The sequence below is a fragment of the Pristis pectinata genome, chromosome 30 (assembly GCF_009764475.1).
Source record: "Pristis pectinata isolate sPriPec2 chromosome 30, sPriPec2.1.pri, whole genome shotgun sequence".
In the NCBI taxonomy this organism is placed as follows: Eukaryota; Metazoa; Chordata; class Chondrichthyes; order Rhinopristiformes; family Pristidae; genus Pristis; species Pristis pectinata.
The window spans coordinates 7,571,329-7,586,091 of NC_067434.1; the positions used below are offsets into that span (position 1 = coordinate 7,571,329).

The window sequence follows — 14,763 nt, forward strand, 5'->3', positions numbered from 1 at the left end:
AAGGGCGACTCTGAAACTGCCCAACAAGCCACTAAGATCAAGGGCATTGGGGATGGGCAATTAATGCCGGACTTCCCGGGGCTCCCAGATCCTGGAAAACAAATGAATAGAACTTTCATTGCACTTGCTCTGTAGTGGCCATTTTGTCTAGCCATTAAATAAATCTGCCTCTCAAATGCCAGTGACTGATTTGTGCGTTTCTCTAAATGTTGACAAACCGAAAGAAATATGAGCGGAAGCTCAGTCAATAGTGGGTGGTCGTCACGGTGGGTGGTCAGGAGAATAAAGTAAAGCAGAGTTAAAGAGCGACACGGATCAGGCGGAGAGATTAACCCGGAGAAATAGCCAGAGGTCTCACCCACACTGATTGGAAGTGACAGGCAGTGAGAGACGGACGAGGAGGCACAGAGGAGGTGTCTGGGAGGTAAGGATGGCAAGTCAGCAACGTGAACCAGTCCTTGGGTGTAATTTGTGAGTGAATGTGAAACAGAGAGGCGGCGCACGGCGCTGGAGCGGGCTGAGGGAGCGCGGCACTATTTCCCTTAATCGGATAAAGCAGATTGATTTTCTCTTTTCTTCGTTGCGTCTGCATCGTGTGAGCGAGCGATGGAGGAGGGCGAGAGAGCCGTGTGACTCAGCTCGGCAGTCTGCACACACGCTCACACACAGCAATACTTCATGCTAATATTTGCAAGGCTGCCTGGATTTCGGTTCAGCGGTGAGTGCTGCTCCCGGTGTAACGGGCCGAAGGGATTTCTCCAGCAGAGCACCAGGTGGCTGCTGAGGTGCGGAGCGTTTGGTGTTTGTGCATTCATGTGGTGCTGCTGCCGAGAGGCTGTCAGTGGGGTCGGAGCCGTCGAATAGTCAGCGACCTCTGGTATTCCTGAAACGGGCTCCCTGCCTGATCTTCCCCACTGAGACCGCTGACCAGCAGTGGACGCGGGGTATGAGTTGGGCTGCAGTTCGCTGACGGGAGCGTTATTCTGTGTGCGTGTGTTCCCAGCAGGTAAAAGGCCTGTTGCTTTGGCAAATAGATCCTCACCACGCTCTTCTGTTTAATCCCCCTCGGGATGGAATTTGTGGGTCTCGGTTTACTGGGACTCTGAGGGCTCTCCAAACGGGTGAGAGTTGATGGAATGAAAGGTCCCGCAGATGATGGGCCAGAGGTGGACTGGGTCGGGAATGGAGGCTGCCTTTCCAATGGAGCCGGACACGGAGTCTCCGAGCTGTTGCTGGTGTGAGTGCACGGATCCCAAACCCTCCCAAGGGCTGTCTTACCGCCGGTCACCTCCCCGGGGATACTCCATCCCTGACACAGCTCCGTGTCCTTCTCGATTGTTCCACGCAATCACTTTGCCACCACGACACAGCTTACATTGTGTCTTGACTCCATTTCACCGTCTCAGACTGAACCTGAGCCACATCCACTACGTCCATGGATACGTTCCATACTGAGTGGCCACGGTTTGGTTACATTCGTTTCCCGTTGTTACACGGACTTCTGTGGATACATCTTAGACCTAAAACATTATACTGCCCACCAGACTGAGTACGGCCACCTGAAATACGAGGTTGACACATTAGACAGACATCACTGACGCTCAAACGATACTGACATCTCAAGCACGCAGAGACACATTATATTGACGTACAAGACATGTAAACACACTGAAACGCCAAACTGACATATTTTACTAACATTCACACTACACTGACATATAACACTGACAGCACCATGCACATACACTGGATTGACACACCACACTGACACATACATTGTACTGACATTCCAGGATGATACACGGGTCACACTGACAGACACAAGGGCCCACCGGCCATGGTGCTGTGGTCAGTTTGCTCATCTGCACAAGCTGAAAGAAAATCTGCTGGAGGAACTCAGCGCGCCCAGCAGCATCTGTTGGGGAGAAGGAATTGTCGACGTTTCAGGCTGAGACCCTGTTCTAGGACCAAGAGTGGAGAGGGGAGATGGCCAGTACATAGAGGAGAGGGGGAGTGGAGAGACAGGGGCCAGAGGTGATTGGTGGACTGAGGGGGTGGGTGGTGAAGGTATGTCCTGTGGCCCCTGTCTCACCACTATCCCCCCCTCTCCTCTTTACACGGCCTATCTCCACTCTCAGTCCTGTGGCAGGGTTTTGACCCGAAACAGCAACAATTCCTTTCCTCCCACAGATGCTGCTCGACCCACTGAGTTCCTCCAGCAGATTGTTTGTTACTTAAGATTCCAGCATCTGCAACCTCTTGGGTCATCTCTGGAAGAATCTCCGTCCTGTTGGACAAGTGTAAGGTTTGAGCCTCCTGTATTGGTTCCTGCCTCCTTCACATTCACACCTCCTGTATATCTTGACTGAGGAGAGGGACGTGACTGTCTCCTGGAACAACGTTTCCAGGTAACTGTCCCTCTCCCTGATGTATTTGCAGTGTCCAGATCTTGGACTCCAGATCATCAACTCCGAACTGAAATTCCTCAAGCTGCAGACACAGTAAAGGTGGTTACCATCAATCCCACACAGTAGGCTTAGGCTACAGGAAGATATCGATCAGCTGATAAGATGGGCAGGGCAATGCAAGATGGAATTCAACCCTGTTAAGTGTGACGTGATGCCCTTTGGGGGGGACTAATAAAGGTGGGACGTACACAATGAATGGTAGAGCTCCAGGGAGTATCGAGGAAGAGATGGACATTGGTGTACAAGGAAGGTAGCAACACAGGTAGATAAGGCGGTGAAGAAGGCATGGGGGAGACTTGCCCTCATTACCTGGGCCATAGAATATAAGAGTAGGGAGGTTATGGTACAGATTTATAGAACATTGGCCAGGCCACAGCTGGAGTACTGTGCACAGGTCTAGTCACCACACTATAGGAAGAATGTGATAGCACTGGAGAGGATGCAGAGGACACTCAACCAGATGTTGCTGGGATGGAGCCTTTCACTTATGAGGAGAGACTGGAGAGACTGGGTTTGTTTTCCTTGGAGCAGAGGTGGCCAAAGAGGGACCTGACTGAGCTAAGCAAAATTACGAGGGGCATAGACAAGGTAGATACAGTAGACCTTGACATTCCGGAGGGTTGGTGTTCCTTGAAAAACGTCTGTATTGGGATCTTACGTTAACACCAATCCTTGACAAAAATCCACAGAATTTGTTGCTTCTTTCGCATGTTGTATTTATTTAGCTATTTTGTTCTCACAGAAGTTCTGTAACAGTGAATTTTTATTCTGTACCTCAGATTGTTTGGTAGTGATTTGTGAATTCTGTTAGGGCAAATTTCCACTACCTGAACTGCCGTAGCGCGAGGGTACACTGCAGTAGGAAATTTTTCCCCATAACAGAGGTGCTAAAAGCTAGAGGGCATGGATTTAGGGGAAGTGGAAGAGGTTTACAGTGGATCGGAGGAAGAATTTTTTTCACCTAGAGGGTGGTTGGTATCTGGAAGGCACTACCTGAAGGGGAGGGTGAAGCAGATACTCTCACAGCAGGTAAGAAGTATCCAGACGAGCACTTGAATTGCCAAGGAGAGAAGGCTACGGACCTAGTGCTGGTAAATGGAATTAGCGTAGATGGGTAACTGATGGTCAGTACGAACACTGTGGGCCAAATGGCCTGTTTCTGTTCTGTACAACTCTATGACTCTATATATAACTCATCCTGCTGCAAAACTTCACTTACCCTGCCTATCTTAAAATAATTGCTTAATATAATCGATTTATTTAATTCTGTCACTTTTGCCCAGACCTCCATGAAGTCTCAGCACTTAGCATGTGTAGTAAAAACACGGTGTTTTTCACTGGCCCACAGATTTCGTTTCCCAGGTATCAGTACCTTTGTGTCACATGACTTCCATGAAACAGGTCTAGCTGGCTACTCAATTAAATGGAAAACTAAAGGCTAATGTTTAACACTTCATATCACTGCAATTTAAAACTACAAGGTTAACAGAATTTAACTGTAAAACTAAATTAACTAATCATGAAAATAAATTACCCCATTAATCACCAAAGACCTCCAAACTCACAGAGAATCCATCTTCTGTGGCTCCCTTTAAATATTCTAGACCTCTGTGTTCTCTTACACATCTCTCTCTCTCTCTCTCTCTCTCACTCACACACACACACACACACACACACACACACACACACACACACACACACACACACACACACACACACACACACACACATCATGGTGATGCACATATTAAACTGACCCGCGTATCAAAAACACACTAGACCCACTCGTGCATCATACTGACACACCAACCTGATGCATTCATCAATAGACCCCACATTGACACACCAGACAGACACATACATTGTAGTGAAACCACCAGAATTTCATACACATACATCATACTGACACGCCATCATTCTGGCACCAGACAGACACACTCTTCATACAGAAAAGCAGACTGACATATAAATCATAGAAGGAGCATGATGACTGAATGGCCAACTTCTGCTCCTTTGTCTTATGGTCTTATGGAGTGGGGTGAATGACATGTAGGGGCACTCGCTCACCAATGATTATTACGCACATTATGAATGTTATTAGCAATTATATAAGCATCCATTTAAGGTGCCCCTCCAGTGATCAAATTTATATTTCTGCATGCTCTGCATTATCATAGGGATAACAATATACCATAAAGATACATTTAGCATGCTCACACATATAATCCTGCAGACTGTATCAACACACACACACACACACACACACACACACACACACACACACACACACACACACACACACACACACACACCATTAGCAACATATGTACACGCCACACCCACAGGGCCACTCACCCTCAATCACAGACCACACCAAAATGCACCATATTAACACACAGTCATCATCAATTTGATTTTTCCAACCCATCAACATATTCCTTTTCTTCCAATTTAATTGGGGTAAATATAATTTATCTGCAAAAGGTTAGCAATTTTCTTTTCAGCATTACTGCACCAACGGTTCAAATTACCTCATTACTTCTAAAACTCCCCGGGATGCCCTAACAGGACCATGAAGGGCACAATATAAATCTATTGATTTACGTCTTTTCCTCCCTCAGTAGTACAACGTCCCTAAATACAAGGTTGCCGGTGAGCAGCAATCAGGATCCGGAGTTCAGAGTACGTTTCTATCTATAGCCCAGTAACACCAGCGTCACATGTAATACCTGAACGATTATTCAGAAGCTGCCAGCATGGAATCTGTGATTTTCTTGGACCATAAAGCTGATTTTCATTCAGTTATTGAAATAGATTAGTCACAAATTTTAATTCAGAATGTGAGGAGGAGCCTTGAAAGGAAGAAACTGAGAGGGGAATTCATAAATTACAGGAAACAAAGGTGATAAATCCCAATCATAACTTCAATCTGGACCAATCTGGACCATGATATTAAGAAGGTACTATACATGTTCAAACTAATCAATGGCAAATTTAAAACATGGGGCCAAATTTGGGATGGATACCTGGGAAGTTGGTATGGGGGAAAATCTCTGAACCATTCAAGAAATGGTAGGACACTGTGATGGGGAGACAGTGAAGTATTTCTGTGTGGAAGACATGAAAAGCCATACTGGCTTCTCACAACCTAAATATTACACAATTCTAAACAGGTGCTTTGTATCTCTTTGGCTTCCACAACAAAATGAAACAGTGTAAAACTTGAGCCATTGGGATCAGGAAAAGTTGGGTGAAGTTCCTTCCTAGTCTTTAGATGGATCTGAGCTGAGCAGGGCAAACCACATGAGTCTCAGTGCCCATGGATTGGAGAATGGGAAATTAAAAGACAATTAACTGCTTCTGGTTGCTGCCCAGTGAGAAATCCTCCAAAAATCTAAGATGCAAAATGCTGGAAACACCCAGCAGGTTTTTGGAAGCATCTGTGGAAAAAGAAATAGAATTAATGTTTCAGGCTGCTGACTGTTCATCTGAACTTATAACAAGAGGGATAACATGCTTACACATAACTAACTATTTCTCTTTTTGTTGATTCTCATCATGACAGGGTGTCCATTCGGCATGGCCACATACAATCGAAGGTCGTCTGATCATGCTTTCCAGGTAAACCAAGATGTAGTGTATCATAATACGTTGGAAGCAGAATGTTTCCCACTTTCAAAAAGCTCCTCTGACACCTTGTTCCCAAGAAGGGAAAGTAGGGAAGAAAGGAAAATGACTAATCCATATCTGAGGAAAACCGTCAGCAGTGTTGTCTCTCCAAGAAGCGCGGTTGAAACGGGCACGAGATACCCTTGTCATTCGTCATGTTTCATGCCACAGAATAATTTCACTATTATCCCCTTGTGTAGCTGCTTCCAAATGAATTCCATCCCAGATCCCAACCATTTATCTGAATCCCCAATGTTTCAGGATGATGCAAAACTCCATGCCAATAGCCGTACTAACAGCAGCTCAGACATAAGAAGGGACACAGACGCAATGTTGTACAAAGACCCAAATCTGGGGAAACTGCAGACAAGGTTGATGTGCAGGAGTTGCTCAGACATCATCTGTGGGTACAAAGAGAACTGCTGTCAAGAAAATGTAGCGCACAGTCAGATCACCGCAGAACGTCAAGTTACTGTGCCTGACAGTGGCCGTGCTGTAACTCCTCAAGGTGAAATGATGACGAAGGATTCTGATCAAAAAATAGTGATAAGTATTTCAGGGAGTGAAAATGACAATGAACATCATGAAATTATGGGAGAGAGTCCAACCACTCCTGAGCATCAAGTTAATAGCATCATCAATAATGCATGCAGTCCCATGCATCAGTGCCACTTCATGTTTACAGAGAGTTCTCACAATTATCCAGGTGTCGTGGTTGTCCAAGAATCTGGCAGACAATATCAAGATAACTGTATGACAGGAAATGGGGCAATCACCAAGGACCAGGGTAATGTGGAATATGAGGAAGGAGATGGTTTAATGAACAATCACAATTGTACTGGACGTCAAAGCCACGTGATACCTGGTCTGAACATAGAGGACACTACGCCTGCTTTCTGCCATTCTCTGCCAATCCCAGCTATTCACCTTATGCCAAGGCTAGTCAGTTCTGTCAGTGACTCTGGAAGAGGAAATATCAATCCATATTGCCATCCACTGCCAGTTTCAGGTATTCTTGCATTCCCACGGTTGGTGTCTTCAGTGAGTGAATCCGGCTTGGACACAAGGCATCTTCTGAAATGCCATGGAACCATAAGAAATAATGTGGTCCCCACTGTGATCGATGTAAATCCTCAGAATGTCTCAGATGCAATAAAAGTGGAACTGAAAAACCCTCCTCATCATTTTCAGCAAAATAGTCCAAATAATAATGTGGACGTGAGAACACGAGATGTGTGCACCATGACTTCTATCAGAGATCTGACCCTAGGCATTCATTATCAACTGAAGCATAAAGATGCAGAGGTACAGACCTCCTTTGCAGTTGACTGCAAGTCAGTAGGCACCAGCCCAATGTCTCCCACTGATTGTTGCTTGGTTCACATGTTTCCAGAAGTTAACTTTGAAGAGAATCAGGAGATTCAGGAGTCCCCAGTCCGAGAAGTAAAATGGGATGACAAGGGGATGACATGGGAAGTTTATGGGGCCTCTGTAGATCCTGAAGTCCTTGGGCTGGCCATACAGAAACATCTGGAGATTCAGATTGAACAACATGAAAAGGACAAAGTATCCACAGCTGAGAAGACAGTGAAGCATTCAGATCCTCACTTTGATGCAACATGTGTGCTGGAACATCCAATAAAAGAGAAGAGACATTTACCAGGCTTTAGGAAGATGTTCTCTACTCTGAGGCATCCTACATGTTGTGTGCGATCCAATGCAGCAATTGATTGACAGCTGCATTCACTGTCAAAGAGTGAATAACATCATTATCAGCGGACAGTAAACATAAACTGCACTCACAAAATACAACTGCAGTTTTTTTCTTTTCCCCAGACACATAAATTAAGAAGTAATTATTTAGTAAGAGTATTTTTTTTAAGAAATGGATTTTCTTTCAAGATATTTATGAGAGTAGCTGATTGAGATGTTGTGGAGCAGGTAAAGTTTTCAGAAGTTTCCAGAAAATTATAATTACTGAGATGGGTGTAGGAAAGCGGGAGTCTGAGTCGGAGTGTGATGTGGGTGCTGTATGTTCAGGTAGGTGAGGATGTAAATGATTCTGCTGTAAGAGTATTGGGATAAGGATAAAAGGACATTCTTAGCAAAATGCTTTTAACTATCCTGCTTTTCCGGACTTTCTTTTTGGTGCTCTGAAAGAATAGTAATCTTTGACTAAACAGTGATCCTTGCAAACATATGGTAATATGACACAGTTAGTTACCACAATGTGTGACAATGAAGCAGAAATCTTTATGATTAATATTACATTTCAGAACAAACAGGATATTGGGGCGGGGGTGGAATCATGTAAATTACGACTCCACAGGATCATGGAATTATGGTGTCATACAGCTACAAAGGGTCAATTCACGCACAGTAAATTGCTGGGACTTTGGCAGAAGTTCCCATTTACTCCCACATCCGCAGTCATAAATTTTGTTTCAGCATTTATCTAACTATTCACTGAAGATTAAAAATGAGACCACTATCATCAGCCTTTCAGACAGAACATTTACTACATGAAAGAATATTTCCTCAGGTCTTAAATTTGGACCTCTTGTAGTTGACCTGTCTGCCTCTCCTTATTTACTCCATGGAAACCATGATTTTGAACGCCTCTATCAAATCTGTCCTAAACAGGTTCTCCAGCCACTCTTTATTATTGAAGTCTCTCATCTCTGGTACCCGTTCTAATAAATATGTTCTACACCTGTATTAAGGCCTTGGCATGAGTTCTAAAGTGCAGTAGTCAGAATTAAACACTAAACTCCCAGAAGGGGCCAGAAGTCTGTTTTACAATAATTTTCTAGTTTGCAAGCTATTAATACTTCATATTTGTAAACTAATTTTGGCCTGGATTAAAGACAGGAATTTTAATCATCCAACAAGTAAATAGGTTTGGGTCAGCTGAGAGGTTAAAAAGTTAAACTTCTGAAATAAACTTCAAAACTCACTTCTTACAGTTTCAGCAAAGCTAAGGCTGGGGTGGGGAAACTTTCCACTCCCAGGAGGCCAGTCAGTCACTGAAGCCTTGAATTGGGTTGCTTGCTAAAGATGGCTTTTGACTAAATCTGTCCTCAGTACTGAAATAACATTAAACGTCTAAAACAAAGTTAGAAGACAATAATCATAATTTGATCATGTAAAGGCACAAATAATTAACATTTCAGTAATTTTTTCTGAAAAAGAAATATATTTTAAAATGTGGAAAAGAATTTAATAGAAAATTGGGTTTTGACAATAGAGAACGATGGGGGCTCTAATGTGCTCACAAAATTACCTACAAAAATTATGAAAAAGATGAATGAACAAAGTTGGCCAAAAGGGTGGTTTGTAGCTGATTTAGGAGACAATCAGATAAAAAGACAGGGAAATTAAGGAACAGATAAGGAAGATTAAAATAGGTCTGTCTTATATCTTTAGAGTTTGCAGTTGGTAGCAACAGTTGCACAAGCAAATATTACATGACAGTAAACCTGCAGATATTCAGCAAGGTGATGCTAGTACTCGTGAGACTACTTACATTCTCAACCACCAATGACTTGCGGGTAATTTCCATTTTGCAAAGCCCTCCTAAAGAAGTGTGAAATACAATATTACAGAGATAACCTTCATGTAAAAGCTGGGAATGTCCAATAACAAAGCTCATTTCATTTGTAATCCCTCCCATGAGGTAAAACATTCAGCCAATCCAATAGATGTAGTTGAGAACATCACCATTGATCCATAAAGACTAATTTAAATGGTTCAGTTCAAGTTCATCCTCCTTAATCATTCATTCTTAAAACTGTCTTGGTAGGAATGTTACTTTCTAAAGGCATCAAGTCAAGTTGATGTAGGATAACATGGTGTAAACAGACTTTTAGAAAAATAATGATATTAAGTTAACAAGAGAAGCAGAACAATGGTGATACAGCTGGAGGATGAATCTAAATCAGGATAAAGCAAACATCTGGGAGTTTGTGTAAAAAGCATAACCTGGTGAATCTCTAGGGGTGGATCCTAATAATCACGTAAGGTCTTAAGTGGTATGGGAAACTGTTTATGGGACTATAATTACCAACATCTCCTAAAGACAGTGCCATGAAAGTGAAGACTACCTTAATTTAGGGGGCTGTTTTTCTGTCAGATAGCAATCAAACATGCACGGAACTTGATTTGGCCATGGTACCATTTAATTACAATTCCTGCTTAAAGATGAACAACTAAAAAGATTTTCTTCTCTGTACTTTTATTTCTAATGATATTGTGTATCAGCAAATATTTGTTGTGTTTATTATAAATTGATCATTGGTTACTGTTTTTTTTGTATACATCTAAATTCATTTCATTTTGCACATGGAGTGTTACAACTTACAGATCACTTGCAAACCACCTATTTTTGCCCTCTGACCCATCCACAGCTACTGCTCCTTGTGATCTTAGCTCTCCCAGCTATGGTATGTTACATAGAGTTCAGCATTCATTACTCATTCATTTATTCCTCCCAATGAGTGAATGGCTGTCTTGGTGTTTGTAGAATGAAGGTTCTTTTATGTAGTAACTTTGAAAACCTCACAATGTCCCAAAGTCCTTATGGCCACTGAGGTACTTTTTGAGGAACATTCATTGTCATAAATTGGGAAATGCAACAGCCAACTTGTGCAAAGATAAGTCCTGTGATGACAAAAGTTTCAGTAATGTCGTTTGAGGGATAAATATTGGCTAGAGCACCAGGGGGAGCTCTACTGCCTTTGTTGATATTTTTTATATATTCACCTGTGAGGTCAAATGGATCTTTGGTTTTATGGTTCTTCTAGAAGACAGCATCCCTGCCAGTACAGCACTCAGTACCATGTTGGATTATCCGTTTGATTTACAGTACTCAGTTCCCCAGAGTGGTTCATTTAGAAGGGAGTGTGATCATTCAGCCAAATTGATCCAGTGTGATCACTACCCATGCCAAAAACTTAACAGAACAAATGCGAGTCCCATCAAAATATATAACCAGAATTTCAATGAAAATCTGCCCAATGGATTTTTTTTTCTTTCAAATGGGAAGTGTCTTGAGTAGGATGAACACAGGCTCGGGCCTATATACCTTTCTTTGTGAAAGGATTGCAGCCACCTTTGTGACAGAGGTGCAGGTACTGGCAAAGATGCATGTTACAATGATGCTTTTGTTTTGATTCCACCATGAGGCAGTCACATGTGCAGAGCTTGTGTAAAGATGTGCATTTATCACAGCAACTTAAAGTAGGAGCCACTTCCATGCAGCTTGGATGAAACATTAAAGGACTGAGAATGGAGGGTTGGGGGCACTGCAGGATAAACAATGTTCTTTCATCTTGTATCTCTGCCATCCATGTTTAAATTCAGAGTTAAGGGTGGAATAAAATCTCCTTATCTGACAGCAAGGGCGTAGCATGATATGAGTTTATGCAGTTTATTTCCCATTCTCTGTGAGCTTGCAAAACTAGCACAAAACTGGTGACACACTGGTGCAGGAGATGCCCCTCTCACAGTTAGGACATTGTTGGGGCTAAGTAATGGGAGCATTATTGGTCATCCACTACCACACACTTAAATAGGCATCCCCTCCTACACTCTTAGAAAAGCACCTCCTCCAGCATGGTTACAAAAGCCCCTCCTGCTGTACTCTTAGAAAAACATGCCCTAATGCATCCTTAGAAAAGCACTCCCTCCTATTCCCTAAGATTGAAATGAGAGATGCTGTTCTAAGGGTTTAGAGGCCAACCCTTCTGATGGTGCAGAAGAGGGCACTCCCTAAAAGCCTGCCAACCTTGTTTAGAAGAACAAGAGGTGATCTCATTGAAACAGACAGGGATTTTACATGAAAGATGTTTCTCCTGGGGCATCTAGAAGCAGAAGTCACAGTCTCAGAGTAAGAGGCTGGCATTTCAAGACTGAGATGAGAAGAAATTTCATAAGAAAAATACAGGAAAATGGGAACAGGAGTAAGCCACTTGGCCTGAAGTCTGCCCCACCATTCAATATAACATGGCTGTTCTGCCCCAGGCCTCATCTCCTATGCCACAGCCCTCAATTCCCTGATCTTAGAAAGGTTTAGCTACCTTGTCTTTAAATGCCCCAGATGATCCGGCCTCCACAATCCTGAATTCCAGAGATTCACTACCTTCTCTGAGAAGAATTTCCTACACAGTTTTAAATGGCCATCCCGTTAACAATGTCCCTTCGTTCAAGATTCTCCCATAAGTGAAATCATTTTAATATCTATCTTCTCATGCCCCCTATGGATCTTTCATGTTTTAGTGAGATCACCCCTCATTCTTCACACACAGTACACTGAGTCTTTGGGATCCTATGAGAAATTTAGTTGAGTATCTTCAAGGCAGGATCCATAGATTTTTGGACATTAAAAGAATCAAGGGACATGGGATTAGTGCATGAAAGTAAAAATGAGCCAGAGCAGGGGCAAAGAACTGAATGGCATACTATTATTTTTATTACCCATGTGCTTACTTTTGAGGCCATGCCTTCCTGCACCCTCAGAAGAGCAACCATATGCCCCCGTTTTATCCTATGAAGCACCACAACTGCTCTTAGTGCTCCTTTCAGTCAATGCCTGAATACACTAGAGATAAGCAAAGATACTCAATTCAGGTGATGTTCCTGGGGTGGCCCACATTTCTAGACCTGTAGTATGGAAAGTGATCTATCAGCAGGAGACAGGAGGGTATTGGGAAACAAATAGGGTGTAATTCCTTGCAACTGTGATGGATGTTATGTTGGGTGTCTGCTGTTTCCAGGAACTACCTTTGATGATGGGCTGGTGACAAAGTCTGAGGAATTTCGACTCCCAGTACACAGTATGGAACCTGCCTTACAGTGGTACCTAATACCTCAAGGTAGTGGAAACATACTGTTTCCACTAGTGTGTAAGTGATCATCACAGGACTAAAACAGCAGGCAGCATGAATGCACACAGCTAATGAGGTCCTCTCTCACTGTGTAATTAAACTCCACTTAAGTGGGTTTCTGGAGAATCCCTACATAACCACCAGATTGTAACTCAAGGAATTCGAGTGTTCAGTTTAGACTAAAATGTGATGGAATTATCGACCTTTTCCTCTGTGGTCAGGCAGCCTATATGATGGTTGTGATTTTGGCAATCAGTGTGATTTGCTTAAGATGTAACCAAGGCCCCTTAAACAGCACTGGCCAAAGTTGTCAAATTGAAGGACTTCTTTGTGAGTACAGTAAAACTCCATTAATCTGAAACACTTGGAAGCTTGGTGGTGCCAGTAGCAGATTTTCTGGGCTACTGGATATTATTCTATTAGTATTCTAACAGACTTTAGTTCATTTTTTATGTTACACAAGTTGTGAACCCTAAGTTTAAAGGGAGAACAGAAAATGGGTCCCCTGTGAGCTTAAAGGGAGCGTGGGAAATGGGGCCCAGTGTTTCACGGGGCTGTTGCCACCAGAGCCCCAGTGTGTCAAAGAGAGCACTGGAACCAGGACCCAGGGATGTTAAAGGGAGAGTGGGACACAGCACCGGTGAGCCATATGCTGCCTCACTGGGACTTCGAAACAAAGGGATAGCAGATTATCGGAGTTTTACTGTTCGTGAGTTTTATCAGATGTTTAGTAATGACAAAGTCTTAGTTTGTCATTGATGATAATGGTTTATGTTTTGTCTGTTTTAAAGAAAGTTGCTATCAATAAAAACATTAAAAGTGTGAAGTGGTGTATTGGTATTATGGTGTGGCATTGAACCAGTGATTTTCCACAGATGAACAGTAGGAACACAACATGATAATAATTTCAAGAATCAACATGTAGGAAAGGACTGGAGACACAAGAGACTGCAGATGCTGGGATCTGAAGCAACAAACAGTCTGCTGGAGGAATGTTTCAGGTCGAAACCCTTGCATCAGTCCTTTCCCCTCACGGATGCTTCTCGACCTGCTGAGTTCCTTCAGCAGATTGTCTGTTGCTGTAGGAAAGGACTGGCTGGTTCATTAAAGCTTTGATTAGCACCTACACCTAACAGCTCACACATCCACCACCCCACATATGAAGCTGCTCAGACACTAAAATGATCGTATACCCACCTTTCTACCCACCTCCCCATACACCCACCTGTCCACATGCTCACCTACCCTCCTGCTGCCACACCCCTGACCCTCCTGCTCACTTGATCACCCACATTCTGTCCACTCACCACTAGCTCAAACACACACCTCCTCACGTGCTGACGTACTCATCCGGGCACCTACCAGTACAACCACCTACCATCCTCCCCACACACCCGTTCACCTTCCCACACTCCAATGTAATCTCCTGCTCACACACTCATCTGCTCATTGCCTACTTGCCACCTACTGTTCTTCCCACACAACCTTCTGTTCACCTGTCCACAATCCCACCTCCTGCTCACACATCCACCTATTGTCCTGCCTGCACATACACACATCTACCATCTGTTCACAAGCTTACCTGCCCACACACATCAATCCTCCTGCTCACACACCTACCTGCTCACCTGCCCTCTCACCCAACTACCCTCTGATCCACATTTCTGCTCTGTTGCCCCCACACCCTTCACCTTACCCACATAGCCCTCTGCCCACTCACCCACCTGTTCAGCAGCCCCAGG

At 43.5% G+C, this 14,763-nt stretch overlaps 1 protein-coding gene across 2 annotated transcripts; it reads left to right on the forward strand.

Annotated features, from left to right (window-relative positions):
* Positions 1 to 266: 266 nt before the first annotated feature.
* Positions 267 to 13,769, forward strand: LOC127584779 (GRIN2-like protein). 2 transcript variants are annotated; one of them, XM_052041758.1, is made up of 2 exons: positions 267 to 424; positions 6,034 to 13,769. In XM_052041758.1, the coding sequence occupies exon 2, from the start codon at positions 6,048 to 6,050 to the stop codon at positions 7,869 to 7,871; it is 1,824 nt and encodes a 607-aa protein (XP_051897718.1). In that variant the 5' UTR covers positions 267 to 424; positions 6,034 to 6,047; the 3' UTR covers positions 7,872 to 13,769. The 2 variants fall into 2 exon arrangements, with proteins under 2 accessions (XP_051897718.1, XP_051897717.1); XM_052041757.1 differs by lacking the exon at positions 267 to 424 and adding an exon at positions 535 to 718.
* Positions 13,770 to 14,763: the final 994 nt, after the last annotated feature.